Source organism: Phacochoerus africanus, chromosome X (genome assembly GCF_016906955.1).
Source record: "Phacochoerus africanus isolate WHEZ1 chromosome X, ROS_Pafr_v1, whole genome shotgun sequence".
In the NCBI taxonomy this organism is placed as follows: domain Eukaryota; kingdom Metazoa; phylum Chordata; class Mammalia; order Artiodactyla; family Suidae; genus Phacochoerus; species Phacochoerus africanus.
In genome coordinates this window covers 45,373,562-45,398,136 of record NC_062560.1, presented here as the reverse complement: position 1 = coordinate 45,398,136, position 24,575 = coordinate 45,373,562, and the positions used below count along the sequence as shown (strand labels likewise).

The 24,575-nt window shown below is 57.4% G+C and overlaps 2 protein-coding genes across 9 annotated transcripts; one reads left to right on the top strand and one right to left on the bottom strand.

Annotated features, from left to right (window-relative positions):
- The first annotated feature begins 76 nt into the window (after nt 1-76).
- On the top strand, nt 77-3,216 carry PRAF2 (PRA1 domain family member 2). Its single transcript, XM_047764902.1, has 3 exons — nt 77-581; nt 1,723-1,940; nt 2,407-3,216. The coding sequence occupies exons 1-3, from the start codon at nt 403-405 to the stop codon at nt 2,544-2,546; spliced, it is 537 nt and encodes a 178-aa protein (XP_047620858.1). The 5' UTR covers nt 77-402; the 3' UTR covers nt 2,547-3,216.
- A 697-nt stretch (nt 3,217-3,913) lies between these two features.
- Nucleotides 3,914-22,088, bottom strand: CCDC120 (coiled-coil domain containing 120). Of its 8 annotated transcripts, none has more exons than XM_047764865.1 (13): nt 21,775-22,088; nt 16,610-16,794; nt 13,282-13,346; nt 13,095-13,194; nt 12,831-12,921; nt 12,550-12,683; nt 11,251-11,394; nt 10,548-10,842; nt 10,125-10,187; nt 9,688-9,862; nt 9,485-9,583; nt 9,244-9,288; nt 3,914-6,491 (listed from the first exon to the last, which is right to left on the bottom strand). In XM_047764865.1, exons 5-13 carry the CDS (start codon nt 12,877-12,879, stop codon nt 5,552-5,554), a joined length of 1,944 nt encoding a protein of 647 aa, XP_047620821.1. In that variant the 5' UTR covers nt 12,880-12,921; nt 13,095-13,194; nt 13,282-13,346; nt 16,610-16,794; nt 21,775-22,088; the 3' UTR covers nt 3,914-5,551. The 8 variants fall into 8 exon arrangements, with proteins under 8 accessions (XP_047620821.1, XP_047620826.1, XP_047620825.1 ...); XM_047764870.1 differs by having other exon boundaries at nt 12,867-12,921; XM_047764869.1 differs by having other exon boundaries at nt 13,152-13,194.
- Between the last annotated feature and the right edge of the window lie 2,487 nt (nt 22,089-24,575).

Genomic DNA, 24,575 nt, shown 5'->3' with positions numbered 1-24,575 from the left:
GCCTGGAGCAGATGAGGCTGAAAAGGCCCTGCAGTTTCTTGGAAAGGACCGGACCCTGACGGGATGGAAGTGGGATCCTACTCAGGTCCTTCCGCCAGTCTCTGCCTGTCCTCTAATGCCTGAGCCGCCAGAACCGTCCCCGTGGCGCCCCCACCTGGGGGTGGATGGGAACGCCTCGCCCTCGGCGGAGACTTGATTTCCCGGCGGCCCCTGCTTCCCTGCAGTTCCGGCGTGTTTGCATTTCCGGTCACGTGCATTGCCGCACCTGCGCAGTCAACTAGGTCGCCAGGGTAGCGGCTGCCGGGTCCAGACTCCATTTCCCGGTGTGCCTCGCGGTGGCGCGGGGTGGAACGGGTGTTGTAGTCCGACCGCTCCGCTGGTCCAGCTGCATCGACTGGCAGGATGTCGGAGGTTCGGCTGCCACCGCTACGCGCCCTGGACGACTTCGTTCTGGGGTCGGCACGTCTGGCGGCCCCGGATCCTTGCGACCCGCAGCGATGGTGCCACCGCGTCATCAACAACCTCCTCTACTACCAAACCAACTACCTTGTCTGCTTCGGCCTCGGTCTCGCTCTGGCTGGGTGAGGGAGGAAGGAGGAGGGAGGGAGACTCCGGTTGGCCGAGGACGCCCGCTGGGCATGGAGGGTGGACCCGCGGGATTTTGAGGGGGCTGCAAGACCTTGAAGGGGCGAATTCAGTAGAGATGGAAAGCCTAAGGGTCATGGGAGGGGGGGACTTGAAAGAAATAGAAGCTGGTTATAAGAAGGGACTGGGGAGGGATAGAGCCCAGCTGAGGGAAGCCCGACGGGGATGGAGGGTCTGGGGGAAAGACCTGGGAAGGATAGAGAAAGTGTGGAACTGAAAGGGAAACTGGGCTAGGGGATGGACCTGAAGATAAGGAGGGCCTGAAAATGAGATATGACTGCCTGAGGGGTGATGGGGCCCCGATTAAGGTGGCCCTGGAGGACGTAGGGCAGAGACAGGGACAGGGATGTGGTCAAGCCGAAGGGGGGACTTGTGGAGGATATGGGCGTGGAGAGGAGCCTGGCTCCTGGGACTCTCCAGAAGCAGGTACCTCTTGGGGGACTTGAGCCAAGGACGACCCAGGGATGGCAGGCCTGAGACCAGGGTGGGGGGTGGAGAACCCGGAGGTGAGACTTGGGCACGACTGGAATTTAAGAGTGGGACCGAAAGCCTTGAAGGGGTTCTAGCAATGATGGAAGGAGGAATCTATAGGGAAATTGGAATCTGGAGGGGGGATTTCGAGGGGAGGAAGGACTCTGGGCCTGGGGAAAGGGAAAAGGGGAAGGCCTGGAAGAGGACTGCAAGGGCTGGGCCTTTGCAAAGGGTGGGTTTGGGAGCAGGTTGGGATGGGGGGGGGGTTGGAGTGGGTCCTGTGGGTGGGGTAGGGTCGGCAGGAAAGAGCAGAAAAAGGCTGGGAGCCCGATGGAAAGGCTGGAAGCAGGAGATTTCAGGAAGATGGGACTGTAGGATTGACAAGAAAGAAATGAGAGCCCATAGGAGAGCCCAGGGCGGTGGACCTGTCGAAGATGGGGCTGGCAGGGGTATTTGCCCGGCTGGAAGGTTGGGGCAGGAGGTGGGATCGCGGGTGGACCAAAGCGCTTGGGGCCTGGGATCGGGTGGACGGTGGTCTGGGAGGCTCAGAGGCCGGGCGGCCCTCTCGCTGCCTGCCCGGCTAGCTTAGTTCCATTGTCCCCGCAGGTACGTGCGGCCTCTGCACACCCTCTTGAGCGCGCTCGTGGTGGCCGTGGCCCTCGGCATGCTGGTGTGGGCGGCTGAGACTCGCGCAGCCGTGCGCCGCTGCCGTCGCAGCCACCCAGCCGCCTGCCTGATCGCAGTGCTTGCCGTCAGCCTCCTGGTTCTCTGGGCCGCGGGCGGCGCTTGCACCTTCCTGCTCAGCATCGCCGGGCCCGTGCTTCGTGAGTCTCCACTACCCTGAGATAGCCCCTGAGATAGCCAGCCGGGAAAGCGGCCAGCGCTCGCGAACGGGCGCCAGGCCCGCCCTACCCCGGTTCCTGGGCGGAGAGGGGGCCCGGCCGTCCGTCGGGCAAGGCCACACCTCCTCAACCCAGCGTCTTCCCCGGCTTTGCTCCCCTCCCTGGGAACGCCCCTCTTACTACCGCCTCTCTGGGCGTCCCCGTCGGTAGGAAGTGCCTCCTACCGGCCACGTCCCCACTGTCGTGCACCCTTCCCGGCTGGCCGCGCCCCGGTTGCGAAGAGCCTTCCTCCGCCACACTCTCAGGGTTCAGAGGCGTCCTGGCCCCTGACTGCTGCACTGGTCTGCCCGTGCTCCACTTCCCATCCTCTGCCCCCCCACCCCCCGTCCCCGTTCGCTAAAGACTGATGTCCCCGCCCACTGACTCCACTCCTCGACGTTGCCCACAGTGATCCTGGTGCACGCGTCACTGCGTCTACGCAACCTCAAGAACAAGATTGAGAACAAGATTGAGAGCATTGGTCTCAAGCGGACGCCAATGGGGCTGCTACTGGAGGCGCTGGGACAAGAACAGGAGGCTGGATCCTAGGGGCCTGGGATCTGCACCCAAGACGCGGATAATGCCACCGCACCCCGGCCTGTACCCAAGACCCGGAGCCCTTTCCCAGCCCATAAGATAGGAGTCCCTATCCAGCTCAAAAACCAGGACAACTGCAACCTTTCCGCCTGCATCCCAAACTGGGATATTCCCTCGTACCCAACCCCCCCATTTTAGGAAACCAGAGTCTTCCTAGCCTCGAACTTGGGACCCAGAGACACCCATACCTAGCCCCAAACTGGGGCTTGGAGACCAGGGCATCCGTGGCCAACCTCAAACCCTGGGCCCAGAGACACTGCCCTAACCCCAGTCTGAGACCTCACCTGTCTCCCATGCCCAGCCCCAAAGCTGGGGACTGGGACCAAGGCCTTCTCAAATCTTGAACCCAGGATCCAAGTGTTCCCAGCCTCCATCTGGATGGAGGATTCAGGTATCCTGACCCCATGAACCCTTGATCCCAGGTGACCCCAACATTCACCAGTCCCACTTGCCTCCCTCCAGCTCTGCTTAGGGATCCTGCCACTCACCACTGCCCCCCCTCCAACTCCAAGTTCCACAGTGGTGAGGACCAAGGGGTGGGGTGGGAGTAGCCCTGACCAGGAATGGGGCATCTATATCAGTGTTGCTGCAACAATAAAGGCTGTTGCATTGCTCAAGCCAATTTGGGCCTCCCGGGTAAAGTCTGTGCATTTCAGTGGCCAGCAGTGACCTGCTTTTCAATTCAGCTACAGACTTTCTGACTGGGTCTCTGTCAAATATGTGGACTGAAGGGGTGAGCTCTCAGTTGCTTTCCTGAACCTGTTGCCTCTAGAGTGGCATGAACACACATGGGAGTTAAGGGTACAGTGTTCGTTGTCTTCATTTGTATTACTAAGGGTTTTTTTTTTTTTTTTTCTATTTTAGGGTCGCACCCGTGGCATATGGAAGTTTCCAGGCCAGGGGTCCACTCAGAGCTACAGCTGCTGGCCTACACCACAGCCACAGCAACGAGGGATCTGAGCCGCATCTGCGACCTACACCACAGCTCACGGCAACACCAGATCCTTAACCCACTGAGCAGGACCAGGGATCGAACCCACGATCCTCACAGATCCTAGTGGGGTTCATTAATCACTGAGCCACGAAGGGAACTCCCTTACTGAGGGCTCCTGTTCAGAGCTGGCTAGGCATCTGAGCCCAGACGGGCCAAGAAGTTGCCCCACATCTTAAAGCAAGTAAAACCAAAGTGGATGACATTATCATAGGCTGTTTCCATGATGCCACATGCCTATCTCTTTTTTCTTGTAAAAACGCATTATCTGGTCTCAGCTAAAGATGTGGGCCCCCAAGGCAAGGCAGATAGGGAAGCAATGCATGGGTTCAGTTTACACATTTATTATAGAAATCCCCTTCCAGTGTGGGTAGTGTCTTGGGCCCAGATCCATTGGTACAAAAAGAAAAGTTTAACACCAGGTAAAGGGGGTAGGGGAGCCCCCAGCTCCGGAAAGTCACAGACAGGTATCATAGAAAACACAGCTTGTGTGGATTTGTTTAAAAAGTGGTGGATGGAAGGAAAGCCAAGGAAGACGTGACGTAGCCGTGGCCAGACGTCACCTGAGGACTTCACTGGCATCTACCAGATGCCAGGTTCCACCACCGCAGCATCCCAGGACACAACACGCCCAGTGGCTCTGCCCTTTGGACCCTCCCGCGGAGCCTCCTGACTGGGGAAGAGTTGGGGCAGAGGCTGCCACCAAAGGCTGGGCCATTTCACCCTGTGGGCAGAGGCAGCGGGCACAGACAGGCAGACAGGAACCCTGGGGGTGGGGAGGGGAAATGAACCCAAGTCCTCCACCCAGACTTTAGTCCTTCCAGACGTGGGCAGAGAGCCCACCTCCCCAAGGAAAACGGCCCTGGTGGGGGCGGGGGGGGGATGGGCAGGGAGTTCTGTTCACACTGGAGTCTCCTGGCTGCCCCAAGCCAGGCCCTGAGACCCTCTATGGTCTGTTTTGGGGAGGGGGGGTTCCTGAACGGGACACAGGTTGGGCACAGGGACAGGAAGGGACCCAACCAGGACGAGATCACAGTTTCCCTTTTTATAAAACGGCTAGTGTTGGGGGGAAGACGGTGAATACCTAAATCACGACTGTAAACAGGAATGGAGGAAGGGGCGTGGAGGCCCCATTACATCAGCCGCCCTCTTTCCAGCCAGCTCAGGGCCCCCAGTCCCCAGCACAGCGTGAGAGCAGAAGCAGGGTGTCAGACACCTTTGGGGGCCCACGGGGAGCCGGGGGCCTCGGGAGATCGGGTTGGTGCCCCCCGCCCCAGGACCAAGCGCAGCCACACCCCAGGGCTCAGCGAGTTCCGCTGGGTGCTCCCCAGACTGGAGTCATGCCCGGGCCGATAAGGGGCATATCGGAAAGGGTCAGACCAGTGTCCCCGGGGTCTGGGGGTCGGAACCGGAGGACGGCTCCCCCTCTAGCGTCAGGTCACTTAAACGAGCGCTCAGCTCCGGGGGGTACAGGAAGTCCGCGTAGTATCTTTAGGAGGGGTAGCAGGAATCCAGAGGACAGGGTGGGAAGACAGAGGACAGAGGAAAAGACGGACAAGACACAGAAAGAGAGAGGAAAAGAGGCTCGTTAAAGAGGTGGAGGCAGGCACAGGACAGCATCTTTAAGGCTCGTAAGCGTGGGGCACGGCGAAAAGAGAAGAGAAAGGCGAGGGCACGGGACGTCCCTTCCTCCCAGCACCCTGATGCCAAGGCTCACTTGCAGCTGACATGCACTGGTAGTTCAGACCTTCACATTCCCATATCGCCTGGTGAAGAACTGCTGCTACCAAGGCCCAACACACCCCTTGGCCGAGACCCCGCGGACTAATGCAGGTCGGGCAGGACCCAGTGAGCCCGGGGAGAGGGCCGCGGCCAGTTCTCCCCAGGGCCGTGTCACTCACTACCGGGACAAGCTGCTCCCTAGCCTGGACCCTCTGGCTACCTGCCTCAAGAGACCCCCTACCCATCAGTAAAAGCACCCCCCGTACCTGCCGGAGACAGGGGGCGCCGTGAAACTCCTCGAGTGCGGGAGCGGCGCCTGGCTGGGGGCCCCATACAGCGCCTGGCCCACCTCATAGCAGCGGGCATGGAGGAAGGACGGGTGCTGTGGGCCCATGTGGGGGAGCCCAGGCCGGCGCTGGGGCCCCGAGGCCAGTCCCGAGTTCCGGATGTACCAGTCCCGCAGCCCCTCCAGGGCAAGGTTCTTGTGACCGCTGCGCTCGCCAGCTGGGGGGATGCGGGCAGGTGGGGGCATCCACAGCAGAGGGTTGGGATGCACCTCTGGCCCCTCGGTGGCCTCCAGGGGCAGGCCACAGGGCTTGGCGCGGGGGGCACGGCCGTGGGGGTCCTTGCTGCGGAGGAGGGGGCTGCTGCCGTCAGCTGCGTACACAGGCGGTGGGCCGGGGAGCATGGCGAGGAGCCCATCCCGGCGGGAGAGGGGTCCTGGGACCTCGGCTGCAGGCAGCAGCTCCCCCCAGCCTGTCCCGCCGCCGCCACCACGGGGCAGACCCCGGTCCAGGGAATAGTCCAACAGGAAGTCCCCACACACGGGTGGGAGCCGGGGAGCCCCACGGGAGGCGGGGGCAGCCGAGCTGGGCCGGGCAGCCCGAGGAGGGTCTGGGGGACCAGCGGTGCGAGAGGAGAAGGCCGGGGTTGGTTGGGGGCGCTCATACAGCACCTCACTGCTCTTGCAGACCGGGGGACCGGCGGCAGGGGGAACCAGAGGCGCAGGAGGGGAGCCAGCTCCCGCACCAGCTGCCCGGTCCACCAGCAGGGCCTCAGAGCTATTGCTGCGGCGGGTTCGAGCTGCGAAGAGGGAGGCGCGGTCGGAGACAGGGTCTGCCCGGGGGAAGCCCATCTGGGAGTCCTGGCTGCCGGACCACTGGCGAGAATGCAGGCCTTCGGGTCTGGGGGCACAAGGGGCGGTGATGGGAGAAGGGTCAGAAATGACAGGCAGATGGGATGCGTGCCCTCCCTACCCCGCCTCTCTCTCTCTTTTTTTTTTTTTGGCCTTTTTGCCATTTCTTGGGCCGCTCCTGCGGCATATGGAGGTTCCCAGGCTAGGGGTCGAATCGGAGCTGTAGTTGCCAGCCTACACCAGAGCCACAACAACGCAGGATCCGAGCCGCGTCTGCGACCTACACCACAGCTCACGGCAACGCTGGATCTTTAACCCACTGAGCGAGGCCAGGGATTGAACCCTCAACCTCATGGTTCCTAGTCAGATTCGTTAACCACTGCACCACGACGGGAACTCCCTCTCTTTTTTTTAATTAAAAAAATTTTTTCTTTTGCTTTTTAGGGCCACACCCATGGCATATGGAGGTTCCCAGGCTAGGGGTCCAATTGGAGCTAAGCTGCCAGCCTACGCCACAGCCACAGCAATGCAGGAGCCGAGCCACATCTGCGACCTACACCACAGCTCACAGCAATGGCAGATCCTTAACCCACTGAGCGAAGCCAAGGATAGAACCCGTGACCTCATAGTTCCTAGTTGGATTCATTTCCGCTGTGCCACGACAGGAACTCCTACTGGCCCCCCACCCCCGAGCCTTCACTTCCACACCCTCAAAAAGGGCCCCAGATGGATTCAAAAGTGTGTGTATAAAGGTGTCAGGTGGGGGCATTTAAAGGGCGGCAGAGGATCTGCCCCGGACTGGGGGGCAGAGGGGCTGAAAATGTATGGGGGTGCTTGGGACTGTTAGCTCTGGAGATGAAAGTGTGTGCAGGGCTGAGGCAGGGGGTGCAGGGTAGAGGGCTCTTTCTACACATCTGACCCCTCATTCCCTGCTTAAGGGGCTTCTCAGGGCTCCCCGCCTCCTCTAGGATGAGGTCCTAAACCTTAGGCCAGGAATTCAAGACCCTTCCTGAATTATCTGTCCCAACATGTGCATGAACCACCCCCAAACTATCGTCCCAACAGCCACCATTCATAGCATGCAAGCGCCACAAGGATGAGAACTTGGTTTTGTTCACAGCCTGGATAAAGCAGGCACTTTAAGTATGCATTTGTTCGGAGTTCCCGTCATGGCGCAGTGGAAACAAACCCAAGTAGGAACCATGGGGTTGTGGGTTCGATCCCTGGCCTCGCTCAGTGGGTTAAAGATCCGGGGTTGCTGTGAGCTGTGGTGTAGGTCGAAGATGCAGCTCGGACCTGGCATTGCTGTGGCTGTGGTGTAGGCTGGCAGCTTAGCTCCGATTGGACCCGTAGCCTGGGAACCTCCATATGCCACGGGTGCAGCCCTAAAAAGTAAAAAAAAAAAAAAAGAATGCATTTGTTCAAGAAGCAGTAGAGTACAGAGGTTAAAAGCATATGGACTCCTGCCTGGGTCCAAATACCATGTCTTCAGTTTACTAACAAGTTCCTTAACCTCTCTGTGTCTCAGTTTCCTCATCTCGAAAATGGCAATAATAGGAGTTCCCGTCGTGGCGCAGTGGTTAACAAATCCGACTAGGTACCATGAGGTTGCAGGTTCGATCCCTGGCCTTGCTCAGTGGGTTAACGATCTGGCATTGCCGTGAGCTGTGGTGTAGGTTGCAGACGCGGCTCGGATCCCGCGTTGCTGTGGCTCTGGTGTAGGCCGGTGGCTGCAGCTCCGATTGGACCCCTAGCCTGGGAACCTCCATATGCCGCGGGAGCGGCCCAAGAAATAGCTAAAAAGACAAAAAAAAAAAAAAGAAAGAAAGAAAGAAAATGGCAATAATAGCACCTACCTCACAGGGATGTTGCAACAATTAAATGGGTTTGCTAACAAGTAAAGCACTGATTCCTGGAGTTCCCGTCATGGCTCAGTGGTTAACGAATCCGACTAGGAACCATAAGGTTTCGGGTTCAACCCCTGGCCTTGCTCAGTGGGTGAAGGATCCGGCATTGCCGTGAGCTGTGGTGTGGGTCACAGATGCGGCTCAGATCCCGCGTGGCTGTGCCTCTGGCGTAGGCCGGTGGCCACAGCTCCGATTCGACCCCTAGCCTGGGAACCTCCATATGCCATGGGAGCAGCCCTAGAAAAGGCAGAAAAATACAAAAATAAATAAATAAATAAAACACTGATTCCTAGCAGATGGTAGGTACACAGTATGTGTTAAGCAGGACTTATTTACTCTACGGCATCTTCCACGGGCAGATATTATTATGCCCACTTCACAAATGCGGAGACAAAAGATTCAGAGAAGGGAAATGACGTGCCCCAAATGCACAGAAAAGCCCATGCTCAAATGCTGGTGCTTGTGCCCCCAATCCCCACCCGCTTCTCCACCAAGACAGCTCCTAGTCACCTGTCAAAGCCCAGCCTTTCTTTTCTTTTTTTTTTGTCAATTAAAAAAATTATTTGTGGAGTTCCTGTCGAGGCTCAGTGGTTAACGTATCCAACTAGGAACCATGCATGAGGTTGCGGGTTCAATCCCTGCCCTTGCTCAGTGGGTTAACGATCCGGCGTTGCCGTGAGCTGTGGTGTAGGTTGCAGATGCAGCTCGGATCCGGCGTGGCTGTGGCTCTGGTGTAGGCTGGCGGCTACAGCTCCGATTTGACCCCTAGCCTGGGAACCTCCATATGCCGCATGTCAGCCCTAGAAAAGGCAAAAAGACAAAAGTAAATAAATAAATAAATAAATAAATAAATAAATAAATTATAATGTGATATTATGGTCTAAGAAATTTTACCTGTACTTCTTTATCATGCAATAGGGTGTATTATGTACAAAAGTTCTGAAACGAAAATAAAATTCTTTCTTTTTTATACACCCTACCTTTTTCATACATCAGAAAGAATAAAACTGACAGATTCAAAGCCCAGGGTTTCATGTCCCATGCCCTTGCATAAAGCTCTCCCCAGCACCCCCAGTTAGAACTACCAGTTAGTTCCCTCCTCTGATCCTCAAACTCGCCGGAAGAGCCCACTTACTTGCAAAGCTGGGGGCCTGCGCCCCGGGTGAGGACAGGGGTGGCAGGCACACTTCGCCCCTCAAAACTGGAGGCACTCCTGGGCAGCGAGCGTGTAGGGCTAGACAGAGACAAGCGGCCCCAGGTCGGGGTCCAAGTTAGAGGCCGTGCCCTCACCAGCAGGCCATCCTGCCAGCCCAGGCTCAGACCCCACTCCTGGCTCACCTGGTGGGGCTGGCCACCGAGTTGCGCCGGCTCTTCAGATCCCCATAAAGATCCGACGGCGGTGGTTTCCACGGGGTTCGCCGCTCAGGGCTGCCCCCAGATACTGCCCGCAGCTGGTCCCAGGCCTTGGGTGGCGACGGGCGCTCAGCCAGAGGGAAGCAGCCGCGGGGCTCCTCTGAGTGGAAGGGAGAACTCAATGGGAGGGTGCCCGGGGGTTTGGGCAAAGCGAAGGGCAGGGGCTGGGGAGGGGAGGACGGGCTGAGGAGGAGCTAAGGGATGAGGCGGGAACTGGAGCTGGTGGGGAAGGCGAGGTAAAGCGAAGAAGATGGGGGCGCTCCGGGAAGGGGAGGGTGGGGCATGGCTAAGGCGGAGCCAAAGAGGGAGGGCAGGGACTAAGCATCAATGGAGGGGCGGATTTGGGGGAGAGGGGTCCTTACCATTATCGTGGCTGGCCCCAGACTCTGAGAGGGAGCTGCTCTCCGAGTGCAGAACTACCTCCTCTGCAGGTGAGAAGGGGAGGCCCGGGCCTGTCAATGCAAGGCCTGGGCGCCCTGCCCTACCCCGCGGGACAGTCTCCTCCCCGCCCTGCATGCTTCCCAGAAATCCACTTTCCACTAAATCCAAGACCCCAGAGGCTTGGTCCCTCGCCATCCTGATGCCTGTTCCCGATTGCCGATTGCCTGATTGCCAGAGCCTTGCCCGGGAGTCAGTTTACCACAATTCGTCTCATTGGGAGGGTCCCTGAAGTTCGGCCTTCCTCCCACTTTGCCCTGGCCGCTCACCCACTCCACCCCTATCACGTCCCTAAGCCAAGGCCCACCCTTCCACTTTCACCAGTGGGATGACAGGGCCATGCTCACCTTGGCTGAGCTGGGCGAGGCGCGTGCCCAGGCAGACTCCCTGGGCGGTGATAACTGCCCCACTGGAGAGTGGCAGGGGCTGGGGTGGCTGGAGCCCCGGGAGGCCCATGCGGGCCCGGACATCCCCAAGCTGCTCCTCTAGCTCATGCAGCCTCCGCAGAGCATCTGCCTGCACCTGGCGCCGGCGCCGGCGCTGCTCAGTGCTCAGCTCGGGGGCCAAGGCCAGGCGGCGGGCAGCGGCGGCAATCTGCTGCTGCACTGACACCTCACGCTCCAGGGCCTCAAGCGCCAGCTCCTGCAGGGCCCACCCGAGAGGATGGGATGGGACCAAATGTTGCAAATGGCCAAGCACAGGGACCAGGCAGTGGCAGAGCAGGCCCCCCCCCCTCCCCGGCCAGCCCCCTGAAATGCTGGGGGCGGGGCCTGCTCTTGCTGGGGGCGGCCCATTCCCCCTGGAGGGGGCGGGCAGGGCCAGTGTTGAGTAGGGCTGGGCCTCTCCTTCATCTTCCTGGAGGTGAGTAGGGGCCAGCATCCTCTCTCAGACCTGGAACCCACCTCCCTCAGGCTCCTTCCCTTCTCACCTTACTTAGCCTCTCCTGGACACAAGCAACCCTGTCTCTGCTTCCTCTGGGCTCCTGTCCCACCTCCCCCCCACCCCCCTCACCCCCCCAACACGTCTCGCTCTGCAGGCCCATCTGCTCACCTCGGCAGGGCACAAGGAGTGCTGTGCTGGGTTGGGGTGCGGCGGCGGGGGGTAGGCTCGGGCTGCAGGAGGCCGCCGGCGGACCAGCTGGGGCCGTTCACCAGGCTCCAATGGGCACTCAGGGGGTAGCTGGCCAGTCAGCTCCTGGGTGGGGGCAGGAGCCAGAGACTACCAAGGGTTAGTTGGGGGGATGTGGCAAAGCAGTGGTGACCCCTGAAGCTCCAGAAGTCCTACCAGGCGCCCAGCCCGGCTCAACAACCATGCTGGTTATTTCTGGGAGGAAGAAGAGCCTCCCAGTTCTCCAGCAGATGGGTACGTGGCAGAGATGCTCAGCAACCTCAGTGGCCCAAACCCCTGGGGTGGTGGGCACGGGAGGCAGGGAGACCTGCTTTGGAATCCAGAATGTCTCTGTATAAAGGTGACACCATCTGTATACTGCATATTATATGACACTCCCTTCAGGGCCTGGGCTGCATGTCCTGAATTGCTTTATTATTTCTGGCAAACTGTAGGGACATTCACAGCCAGAGGGGTAAATTAGGAGTTCCCGCTGTGGAGCAATGGGATTGGCGGCATCTTGGGAGCACCGGGACGCAGGTTCGATCCACAGCCCAGCACAGTGGATTAAGGATCCTGCTGTTGCTGTGGCTGTGACTTAGGCCACGACGGCAGCTCGGATTTGATCCCTGGCCCAGGAATTCCATATGCCGTTGGGGGTGGCCAAAAAAGGGAGAAAAAAAAAAAAAGAAGGGTAAACTGAAACTATAAATCACCCCATGTCAGGAGTTCCCGTCGTGGCGCAGCAGAAACGAATCCAACTGGGAACCATGAGGTTGCAGGTTTGATCCCTGGCCTCGCTCAGTGGGTTAAGGATCCCGCATTGCCATGAGCTGTGGTGTAGGTCGCTGGCACAGCTCGGATCTGGTGTTGCTGTGGCTGTGGTGTAGGCTGGCAGCTGTAGCTCCAATTAGACCCCTAGCCTGGGAACCTCCATATGCCGCAGGTGTGGCCCTAAAAAAGAAAAAAAAAAATCACCCCCTGTCAGTTCAGGTCAGGTTTTAGTGCCATGTTTTGGAAATAACTTAGGGGGTTTTTTTTGTTTTTGTTTTTAGGTGTTTTTGATTTCAAGTTGTTGACAGGGGATTGGTGGTAAACTATTACCACAGTTTATTGATTCTAAGACACCTAGGCTGAGTTTTGGGGAATCTGCAGCTCAGCCAAGCGGCTCGCCACCTCTGTCTGCCTACCTGGCCCTGACTCCTTACCCCCTCTCCCCACACCATAGGGTCAGGCTCTCACCGCCTCCTGGAGACACACTTTCCGTAGCTCCTGAAGTTTCAGGCTCAGAGCCTCCTGCAGGGCCCGCTGCCGGTCGAGCAGCCCCCGCAGACGCTCTGACTTCACTTGGGGCGCGGCCTCTCCAAACAGGGCAGCTGGATACAGAGGGCGCAAAGGTCGGGGTGGGGGGGCAACCAGGGCATCCTGGAGCAGCTGTGGGGCCAGGGACCAACCCTCCCCAAGCAGGCAAGTGGGGACTCGGAGCAGGGGAGGAGGCAGCAGGAGGGGGCACGGACACCGACCTGAGGCATTGAAGGTGGGAGAGCTGATCAGCTGACCTTTGACTTCCATCCTGGTGCCGTCAAGAGGCCGTGGCTGATGGCTGGACAAGGCCTGGCAGTGATGCATGGGAGCCATGAAAGAAGCACATGCTGCGTGTGTCCCCAGCCTCCACCCTGACCCAGGGCCTGGCACCCCAGCTGGGAAGAAGGGGTACACCTAACCCACCCGCCTGCCTGGCCCAGCCTGCCCTCGCAGAATCTGGGTCAATGTCAAGGCCCTGGTACCTTGGTTCCCTTCCCATTGAGTGGGAAAACAGCAAGTGGGGAGCTGGGCGGACTTACAACGCCTCTTCAGAGGCCCATGGGCTGCAGTCAGGAGTCCTGCCTGGGAAGGGAGAATTAATGGTACAGAGTCAAACAACTGTAACAACAGGGGGCCTTTACTGAGCACCTGGGTGCCTGGAACAGTTACCTTCTACGCCACACTGACTCTTCTATGACCTCCCCGGGATGGCAGCTCCGGGACGACTGTCACCCCTATTTTAGAGATGAAGAGAGTAAGACACAGAGAGATGAAATGACCTGTGCACGCCTGAGGATGGACCCCGCCAGTCCAGCACCCTTCCTCATGAGAGGGGCCGAACCCCGCCAGTTTCTCATCAGCTCCCAGCCTATCAGGCCCTCCAGGTCTCTGTGCGGGCTGCGCTGCCGTCCAGAGGGCTCTTTGCGTCTCTCGCCACGCCAGCCCCTGGCGCTCTCTTACATTCTGAGGCTTCGATGTCACTTCCAGAGGTGGGCTCCCACATTATGTCCCCTCACAGCTGCTGTCCAACAAGACTGTGCCTCCCTCGTACTTTTATGAGGACAGAAAACCCCTCTGTCCTTTTTTTTTCCCCCTTTGGCCACGCCCCTGGCATGCAGCAGTTCCCAGGCCAGGGATGGAACCTGTGCCACAGCAGCGACCTGAGCCTCTGCAGTGATAATGCCGGATCCTTAACCTGCTGCGCCGCAAGGGAACTCTGCCTGCCCTTTTTTCATCAGTACCTCTGGCACTCAGAACACTTCTGTGCATACAGCAAGTGCTCAGTGAATGTCTGCTGAGTGAATAAAAGACTGGCTGTGGTCTGTGGGTCTCCACTTGTCCTAACTCCATCCTGTGGCCCTGGTGTGGCAGGAAGAGTGTTCACTTGGCCGTAGGACACCTCCAGCCCCACCCCGCACCCCAGCCAGTCCTGCTCCCAGCATAAGGAAGTCACCCTGCCGGGGCTGGGAGCGGCAAAGTCCACAGTGGCAGATAACAAGCCTCCTGCCTCCTTTTCTGCCCCAAGACGCCAGGACTGACCATGGAGCCTGCCTTGGCTGGCCGCCAGCCCTGCCCTCATCCCTTCCTCTGGAGTTTGCTCCCTCCCTCCTCCCAGAGCCTGCTCAGTCCCCAGCTGGGGAGCCAGGTGACATCACCTCCCACCACCTGGCCTGACCTCGGTGGCAGGAGATTGGGAGGAGATTGGGAGGACCTTGTGAGGCCACAGAGGTCCCATCCCCACCTACCTCGAAATCCCCAGCTTGTCAGGACATGGTGGCCAGGTGGGGAGAAGACCTAGGCAGCCACGGAGGCATGAGTTCAAGCCCCTCCCCCACATAAACACTGGGAAACGGGGCCCAGCTGCTAATAGGGTGCCAGCAGTCCTCCCACCCACCCCATGGGGGTCTGTGCCCCTCCTACAAAGGAGGGGTTCCCTCTCCTCAACATCAGGGGCGGAGTCTCTCCCTCAAGCCTTTTTGCGCGTCCATGCAGTAGCGTGTGCTCTGCAGAAGCGCTCACACGCCCCCCACCCTCCAAGGTCTGACATCGCCTGCCGTGGTGGGGTTTCCATCAGGTCCCAGCTTAGCCTCTTCGGCCCCCAGATTCCTGGGGTTCTTTCTTCCCCAGCCCCTATTTGAGTTTGAGGAACTCTCCCAAGGCTCTCCTATACCTTCCTTCACCCCATCAGGAACCTCGACTCCTCCCCAATGGGCCCGTTCACCAGGACCCCACTGGTCCCCCGCCACACTGGGCTGCCTCGAGCCTTCATTCCCTGGGAGCTGGCAGGATCCACATGGGGTCCAGACAGGAACTCCGACTCCACCCTGTCAGCCTGACCTCGGGGACATAGCTAGAGCCTGAGTCATGGGGTCATGGGGCAAGCTAGACACAGGGTCAACGCCCCACACCCCCACACCCCCACACCCGCTCCCAAGCCTCTCCCTCCACTCACCTGCCCTCTGCACATTTGCCTAGGGGCCTGGGGCTGCCCGGGCCCCACCCAAAGATGGTGTGAAGGGGGATCCCAGCAGTCCCCTCCCCAATACACCCCCACACCGGCCCCTGGGTCTCCCCACTGGTGACCCCGTGTCCCCGACCTAGGATGGGCTGTGGCAGGAGAGCTGCAGAGGGCACCCCCCCACACACCCAGAGGCGGGCCCAGCAGGTTTTTCAGGTCTGCCCTTCTGACACCACTGCCGAAAAGAAATTCCTGGCTGTAATGACTGTTTACAACCAAGACACCTCATTGGGTGGCACCCCGACACCTCAGTGGGACCCCCACTTCCACATCCGGCCACCTTCGGAGCAAATACAAACTCCCGATGTCTGGGACTGTTCCCCACATTGCCCTAGAGGCCCATTCCTTGCCCCTGTTCTAGTGGAACAGACGGGGGGCAGGGCGGGGCAGGGGGGCGGCAGGTGCCAGGAAGTGGGAAGTAGTTTCCCAAGAGCCCAGTCTGGCCTTTCCTAGGGGGCTGGGCCCTGGGTTGAAGGAGGGCAGAGGTTACTCCTGCAGGGGAGGAAGGGGGAGAGGAAGCGGGGAGGGGGGTAGAAGAAGGGGGACACTGGCTCCCATCCTCCCCCATCTCTTTTCCTCGTCCACTTCTGGCCGCAAGGAATCGGCTTTGTGCCGGGAAAGGAGATTGGGCATCCTGGGCTTCGCCCCTCTACTCGGCCCTCCTTCCTCGCTGTGCCTCTGGCCCAGACCTGGCTCCCTCCCGCAGTACCCCTCTCCCTGTCCTTCTCCCCCAACTCCTCGCCCCTGGGCCCACCGTTCCCAGGTGCTCACCAATACCAGACTGGTGCTGTGGAGTGGCCTCAGGTACCTTCAAACACCCCAGTTGTCTCGACCAGGCCCTGCTCCAGCTGGTAGTGGCAGTAAGCTAGGGAGCGCCAGTGGCGGATGCCTAGGCCGCCTCCCACTAGGCAATGGCCCAGCCTACCTGGCCAAGGACGGACCAGCCCATACCTTTTAACCCTTGCCTGCCTGACACCAGGGCTCGGGCCACCCTGAGGGGCTGTCTTGGGGCCAGGTTCCCTCAGTGTGTCCAGCACGGCCAAAAAGAGAGCCTGGACCTCTCCCCCGCCGCCCCGCCACCTAGCAGAAGGCTGAGGAAGGAGGGCTAAAAAGGTCGTGGGAACGGCGGCTGCCTCTGGCTCTGCCCAAGCACCCAGATCAAACCCTGCCCACCCAAGGGTACTATCTGGGAGCTGAGGGATGGGGGTCAGGGGAGTCACTCGGCACAGGGGAGGCCTTGGGCATGCATGGGTGTGTGTCTCTGGGCAGCATTCATCGCAGCCCTGAGCCCCTACCCTTTCCTCCCAGGGCAAGGCAGGAAGGAGGCTAACCGCTGCCCAAGTTGGGACAGATGAGGTCAACTTTGCCAAGGAGAGACTGTGACTCAAGACCCTACCACCTTCTGCAGCTCCAGAAGAAAGCATCCCAGCAAATGGAAGAAACACCCTGGTGGTTTAACCCCTCCTGACCCCTACCAACCTGGCAGGATGGCACAGACCCGGCTCCTCATAGCCAGCTTGTAGAGGTGAAAGCTGGGGCCCGCAGAGGTGCCGAGGAGGCCCGATTCTGATCACAGAGGCATGAGAGCAGGCAGAATCAGAACTCGGGGGGTGGGGGTTAGGCGGGAGGCTGGGTCCTGGGCTGCAGGCTGACAGAGGCAACTCCTGCAAGGGAGGAGGAGCAGGACACAGGGTTCATGCTTCACATCCAGGCGGGGGGGGGGGGGGGCCTCTCCCAGCCTTCCCCCCACCTCCCGGCGCACGGGGGGCGGGTATTTCTGCCCAGGGGTCAAGGCAACAGCGGCCGCTGAGTCTCTCCAATGTACCGCTCCCCCCACAGCACATGGGCTTTGGGCCTGCCCCCAGCGCACACCACACACATCCTGAGCTCCATCTGGGACCATCTGCTCTGTGACCTCAGAGCCCAAGCCCAACCCAGGGCCTGAAAGCAGCCCACGCTGCCCTCCCTGCCGAGATGTGAAAGAGCAGAGTGAGGAAAGCTCCCTCCCCTCTTGGCAGGTGGGCCAAGCCCGGGAACTAGCTCTGAATCAGCAACGCCCCAGTGTACTGTGCTCCAGAAGGCCTCCCGCCACTGGCCCACCTTTCTTCCTAGGTGTGAGATTTCCGGCCTGGGACACAAAGGCCCCTTTCATCTCCCGGCTTCTCCCTCCCTTCACTGCCTGGGGCTGGTGGAGGCAGCAGCCCCAAGGTGGGCAGCTGGGGGAGGATGGGGGCGTGTCCTCTCAGCCCCGGCCCGCTGCCACCTCTTCAGAGACAGCAAGGAGGCTGGGGAGCAAGCGGGATGCTTCTAAAATCAGAGCCCAGAGGGACAAGGGTATCGGGCCCCGGCAACACACACCGAGTTGCAAGGCTTCGGTTTCCTCATCTGTAAACTGGTAAACGGTGCTAAAGAAAGTAACGGATGCCAAAGTGACTTTGGAAGACATTTCAAACGGCAAGGGAACTCATGCCACGTCATTAACGACTGTTAACAACGACAATAATAAACTCCGGCCGAGCTGGGCTGGTGACCGAGTAAGAAGGGAAGAGCAGGTAATTGGGCCTCTCGGGCTAGGCAGACAGGCGGGGCCAGAGTCACCCACACACGCCACTGCCCTGGCCCGCAACTTTGCACAGCCTGGAAGACAACCACCTCTAAGCCTCAGCCCAGCAGGGACCTGAGCCTCCTGTGGCATCATGCAGGGCTAGCAACTGGGGGGGTCTGGGATGGAAGCCAGCTCTGCGACTCATGGGCTGTGTGACTGCTTGGACAGGTCACTCAGCCTCTCTGTGCTTCAATGTCCTCGGCTATAAAATGGAGGTGGAGTTCCCTGGGGGTTCAGTGGATTAAGGACCTCGCAGTGTCACTGCTGTGGCTCTGGTTACTGCTGTGGTGCAGGTTTGAGCCCTGGCCCAGGGAACTTCTGAAGGCTGTGGGTGTGGCCAAATGTGTGTGTGTGTGTGTGTGTGTGTGTGTGTATACACACATACGCATACATATAAAATGGTGGTGATGACAGCAGCATATACCTCACAGGGGAACTGTGAGCATGACATGACCTAAGACATTTAAAGCTTGCTTAGGACAGTGCCTGGCCCATGGTTAAGTGCTCAATATGTATTGGCTGTCATACATTATCACAAGTATTCCTCCCAGTCCAAACTCAGGAATCAAATACACACACACACACACACACACGTTTTCAAGACAGAGTTGGTATACCACAGCCTCAAAACCCTTCCTACTTGGGCATGTCCATCGTGGCTCAGTGGAAATGAATCTAACTAGTATCCATGAGGACAAGGGTTTGATCCCTGGCCTCGCTCAGTAGGTTAAGGATCCGGCGCTGCCGGGAGCTGTGGTGTAGGTCGCAGATGCAGCTCAGATCCCGCGTGGCTGTGGCTGTGACATGGGCAGGCAGCCACAACTCCGATTTGACCCCTAGCCTGGGAACCTCCACTTGCCACGGGTTGGCCCTAAAAAGACAAAAACAATCAAAAAATCCTTCCTACTTGCTGTCTAGATAAAGAACTCTCCCTAAACCAGACATATTTGAAACAGAGCTATTTTCCTTCACTATCTAACCTCTCCCCACTCAGCATCAAAAATGCAGGAGCCACACATATTCAGAAAAATTGTCCAAACTCTCACTACCCAAAAACAGGAACTGAATGGATTTGGATACTTTTTTTTTATGGCCGCATCCGTGGCACATGGAAGTTCCCCAGCCAGGGATTGAATCCGAGCTGCAGCTGTGGCAATGCCAGATCCTTTAACCTACTGCTCCAGGCTGGGGATCAAACCGGCAGCCTCCACTGCGACCGGAGCCACTGCAATTGGGTTCTTAACCCACTGAGCCACAGCGGGAACTCCTAGATACACTTTTGAGATAGGACTGGCATCCCTCACTCTCTGAGCTTCTCGTCAGGCAAAACACACGAACCAAATATACCTAAGGAAGTACCCTTGCTATTTCAATTATTGCCACTGGAGCACAGGCAAATGAATAGATTTGAATACATTTTTAAGTTAGAGCCATTATCCCTCATTATCTGAACTCCGTAAGATGCAAAACCAAAATACCTTCAGATAACTTAGTATCTCCCACTGCCTGAACCAGTGGAAGGCTCTCCCTCTCAGAACTTGGGTAGCAAATAGACTGGGACAGTGAGGGAGGCTTGCATGGTTATTAATAGGTTGGGATTAATGTTTCGGATAAATGAGACAGCTCTGATCTCTCATTATTCAAACTCTCACTCTTCTCTATGAGAAATACGGGAACAAAATGTAATTGAAAGATATATTACCTCCTCACTATTCAGCGTCTCCCTGTCTGTCCTCAAAGTCAAGGAGATTCAGACAGTGAAAGAACTGTGGATTTTTCTTGTTTGTTATTACTTTCTCTCTCTCTCTCTTTTTTTTTTCTTTTTTGTTTTTTAGGGCCACACCCATGGCATACGGAGGTTCCCAGGCTAGGGGTTGCATGGGAGCTGTAGCCGCTGGACTATGCCACGGACACAGCAACATCAGATCCAAGCCATGTCTACGACCTCCACCACAGCTCATGGCAACACCGGATCCTTAACTCACTGAGCAAGATCAGGGATCGAACTTGTGTCCTCATGGATCCTAGTCAGATTCATTTCTGCTGAGCCATGACGGGAACTCCTCTTGTTTGTTATTACTGTCACTATTGGATGGGCCTGATTCTACCCGTGACCGCCTCCCTCCGCCACCCCAGACCTGCTTGGAGGGGACTGAGCATCAAGATTTGTATTGCTTACTGCTGAGAGAAGGATGATAAGCTCCTACCCCCATCCTACCCCTAGCCAGCTGAAGCCTCTGGCCCAGAATGGACTTTTTTCAGGCCAGGAAAGCAGAGCTCATTGCCCCTAAGATCAAGACCAGGAGATGGGGGAAATATGACCCAGGAAGACTCATACATAACGCCCCCCCAAGTCCTCCACCCCTTCATGGGGCAGCCCCCGACCTAGCAAGGAAGGCTGGAAATACGACCTGAACCTCACAGACTCCCAGAGAGTCAGTGAATAATTTAGGGCGTTCTCTCACACTTGGGGAGGGTGGGGGGCTTGGGAACAGCTCCAGGCACTCCTGAGGCGGGAGAAATGCAGGCTCTGCATGAGATCACTGAGTGGGGGGTGGGGGGAATCACATGTGAAAACTCCCTCAGCTGCACAGGGCCCACAAGTCGGACTGCTCTTGCTCATGCTGAGAAGCATTTGGGATGAATTTCAGAGATAATGGCAACAGTAGAACCGTCAAGTTCAAGGGCAGGGTATAATGGGACCCCCATCCTTCTGGGCTTAGAGGAGATGGAAAGTAGGTATTACGAGAGAGGGAGATCTAAACAGTGTGGATGGGACATGAATAAGAGGTAGAACAGGGGCCTGGGGTTGGGACAGGATGAAGGGACAAGACAGGAAGGAGGATAGGGGACAAAATAGAATCAGAGTCATTGCAGGGTGGAGGACAAGAGGCAAGACAGAGCATGAGCCAGGACACTGGCCAGGGGAAGGGATGGAGTGAAGTCAGGACAAGAACCAAGGAACAAGTAGGGGACAGTAGGAGACAAGTCAGAACACATGACAGGGGACAGGCCAAGACAGCAGTCAAAGAAGAGGACAAAGAAAACGGCAGGTTCAGGAGAGAGAGAAGGAATAGGAAAAGATTGGGTCAGAATAAGGATAGGCGTTCCCGTTGTGGCAAAGGGGAAACAAATCCGACTAGGAACCATGAGGTTGCGGGTTCGATCCCTGGCCTTGCTCAGTGGGTTAACGATCCGGTGTAGCCGTGAGCTGTGGTGTAGGTCGCAGACGCGGCTGGGATCTGGCGTTGCTGGGGCTGTGGTGTAGGCTGGCAGCTGTAGCTCTGATTCGACCCCTGGCCTGGGAACCTCCATATGCTGTGGGTGCGGCTCTAAAAAGCAAAAAAAAAAAAAAAGGAATAAGGGCAGCGATGGGCCAAGAGAAGACAAGGGAAAACAGCATAGGTTTGGTTTGGGGGCAGGGGCACAGCAGGAGACAAGAGGGACGGTCTAAAGGTGGTGAGCCAGGTTGAAGTTCACGAGTCAGGAGGGGAACCAGGAGGATGGTACAGGGTGGGGAGAAAGTACAGACGTCAGAGACCAGAAGGCATCAGGACAGACCTGGAACAGACTGAAGTTAGGGGGACAGGAAATGATTGGAAGGGGTTCAGGGACTGGACAAGAGTTTAGGGAACAGGTAGGTCAAGCATCAGGACAGAAACTGGGGTGATCCTGACAAGGCAAAATAAGCTTTAGAGATGTGACACGGTCAGGCAAGGATGTGGGCTCAGGCCAAGGATCCTGAGAATAGAACTGGATGGGGTTTGGGATCAAGGCTGGATTTAGGGGGACAAACAGGAATTGAGGCTCACACCAGGCCAGAATATGGTTCGACCGCAGACAGAGGTCCTGCGGCCAGTCTTGGCCAGGGTTCGAGGTTTAAAAAAAAAAAGATGTAGCCAGGTAAGCCACAGGTCGAGAGGCGGACCACGGGGGTCAGAGGTCGGGAGTGCGCGCGCAGGTACGTCCCCGGTCGGTGTTTCCGGGCCTTCACCCCGCCCAGTCTCCTCCCTTCCAACCCCAGGCGGGCGTTACTCACCAAGGGTCTTAGCCCCGCGGCGCAGGCGGGGTCGGTGAAGGCCGGGAGGGGTGGTGGGCGCGCCCGTCCCTCGCTGACCCCCAGCTCGTCCCCGGGCTCGTGCCTACTCCCCTTCCGCGCCCTGTCTGTGGGCCGCGTTCAGCCGCGCGACTGTTAGCCCTGTTAGCCGTGGGGGCCAGACGGGGGGCGCGGGAAGGGTGGGAGAGGAGCACCCGCTCGGCTGCGGGCGGTGGACCCCGGCCCCCCGCCTTCAATTCGGGTCAGTCAGCTCCGGGCAGCACCGCCACCTCCGCCGCCCAGCGCGAGCCTGAAGGGGCGGGGGGTGGGGGGGAGACGGGGGGCGGGGCGCGAGACCACAGCAGCGGCGGAGACCAAGTGCGCAGGCGCCAGTTCGGGTCTTCGATTTTCCCTGCCCTGGGAGCGCCAGGAGCGAACCAGCTCCGAGCGCGTGCGCACAGGCTTTCTCGAGGGCTGTGGAGCAGTCCCCCTCCCGAAGCCACGCCCCCCCTCGGTGATCAGATTAGCGCCCCTCACCCCGAGACACCCTGCAGGGAACACCCAAGCAGGATCTCAAATTGCCTTCTATCGGCCGCCGCCACACCTCTAAATTCCCCCGACCACATTCCATCATCTCCCAAATTGTATCCCCAAACTATCGTCCATTGATTCCAAGCAGGAGCCCCTCAATCGGCCTTCTTGGACGCTCGAGCTGACACGAATAAGCCATCTTCCGCTACCCCCAAGTTGTTCCCCCAAGCCATCTACAATCAGCCCTGAAACCAGTAACCTCTAAAGAATACTTCCAGGAGTTCCTGCTGTGGCCCAACAGATCAGCAATATCTGCAGCGCCGGGACTCAGATTCAGTCCCTACCCGCCCCCCACAGTAAATTAAAGGATCCAGCATTGCCTCTGCTGTGGTGTACATGTATTTGGCTGTGGCCTAGGTCGGCACCTTCGGCTGGGCTCTGATCTCTGGCCTGGGAACTCCATATGCCCAGGGGATGGCCAAGATATTTTATATATATATATATTTTTAGGGCCGCACCTGCGGCTAGGGGTCTAATTGGAGCTGTAGCCACTGGCCTTCGCCACAGCCACAGCAACACCAGATCCGAGCTGCGTCTGCGACCTACACCAGAGCTCACGGCAACACAGGATCCTTAACCCACTGAGCAAGGCCAGGGATTGAACCCGCAACCTCATGGTTCCTAGTCGGATTCGTTTCCATTGTGCCATGATGGGAACTCCAAAAAATATTTTTTTAAATCATAAAAAAATAAAGAGAACTTCCAAATCACCCTGGATCTACCCCCAATATGCACCCCAAATGCCCTCCATTGACCCTAAACCACTTTCCATGTACCTTCCAATCCATACTCTATTGGTCCCCAATGGCACTAAAGATCACCCAACAGCACCCAAATTTTCTCGACTACCTTTGGCATGGCCCCTTCCCGCACCTCAAATCAATTCCAGCAGTCATCTGCTCTATCTCCAAACCATGTTCCATGAATCTTCCCCCACCAAACTTTCCACTGACCAATCCCATAGCCTGCAAAAGTACCTTCCAACAGCCCCTATCACAATCCCATATACTCCCAAAACTCAGGGTGAGATCCTCCGAAAGCATTTCAAACTACCCTCCAACACCTTCTCCATCTCTAAACTACCTTCCACTGATCCAAACTCCAACCCCAAAGCACTCTCCAACAGTCCTCAACAGCACCTCCAAATAACCACTAACTTTCTTTCTGTAGTTACCCTACTGAGCCGCCAGATCATACTCCACTGGCCCCAGATGTGTCCCTCAACCCCTCCAATGACTCTTACCTACACTCCAAATCATTCTTCGGTGACTCTATTTTTTTTTTACTCCAATTTTTTTTTTTCTTTTTAGGGCTACACCTGCGGTATATGGTGGTTCCCAGGCTGAGGGTCAAATTGGAGCTGCAGCTGCCAGCCTGCACCACAGCCACAGCAACGCAAGATCATTAACCCACTGAGTGAGGCCAGGGATTGAGCCCGCATCCTCATGGATACTAGTCAGGTTCTAAACCAGCTGAGCCACAATGGAACTCCTTCGGTGACTAATATATTACAAAGCATCCTCCAGTGATCTTTTCTTCAAACAACTTCATTGAGGTACAATTTACATACCGTAAAAGTCATCGATATTAATCATGCAATTCAATTATCCAAAGTATATGATAATCACCATCATGCAGTTTGAGAGCATTTTCATCATCCCTATAAGATCCCTCATGCCCAAATACATCTAATCCCTGTTCCCATTCCTAGTCCCAAACAACCACTAATCTAATTTCTGTCTCTAATGGAGTTCCCGTTATGGCTCAGTGGTTAACGAATCCGACTAGGACCCATGAGGTTGCAGGTTTGATCCCTGGCCTTGCTCAGTGGGTTAAGGATCCGGGGTTGCCGTGAGCTGTGGTGTAGGTTGCAGATGCGGCTCAGATCCCGCATGGCTGTGGCTGTGGTGTAGGTCGGCGGCTACAGCTCCGATTCGACCCATAGCCTGGGAACCTCCATATTCCACGGGAGCAGCCCAAGAAATGGCAAAAAGACAAAAAAAAAAAAACAAAAAAAACAAAACCCAAAACAAAACAAAACTTCTGGCTCTAAAGATTTGCCTTTTCTAGACATTTCATGTAAATGTAGTATGTGCATTGTTGGTATTTGGCTTCTTTCTCTTAGAATAATTTATTTTTTTTTACCTTTTGTCTTTTTAGGGCTGCACTCGCGGCACATGGAGATTCCCAGGCTAGGGGCAAAATCGGAGCTG

Excerpts from the sequence above, each read along its gene's own strand:
- PRAF2 (XM_047764902.1), top strand. The coding sequence starts at position 403 with ATGTCGGAGGTTCGGCTGCCACCGCTACGCGCCCTGGACGACTTCGTT. Across the intron at positions 582-1,722 it reads CTCGGTCTCGCTCTGGCTGG|GTACGTGCGGCCTCTGCACA; the intron begins GTGAGGGAGGAA and ends TTGTCCCCGCAG. Across the intron at positions 1,941-2,406 it reads CATCGCCGGGCCCGTGCTTC|TGATCCTGGTGCACGCGTCA; the intron begins GTGAGTCTCCAC and ends CGTTGCCCACAG.
- CCDC120 (XM_047764873.1), bottom strand. The coding sequence starts at position 12,879 with ATGGAAGTCAAAGGTCAGCTGATCAGCTCTCCCACCTTCAATGCCTCA. Across the intron at positions 12,684-12,830 it reads TCCCACCTTCAATGCCTCAG|CTGCCCTGTTTGGAGAGGCC; the intron begins GTCGGTGTCCGT and ends CTCTGTATCCAG. Across the intron at positions 10,188-10,547 it reads CCTCGCCCAGCTCAGCCAAG|AGGAGGTAGTTCTGCACTCG; the intron begins GTGAGCATGGCC and ends TCTCACCTGCAG.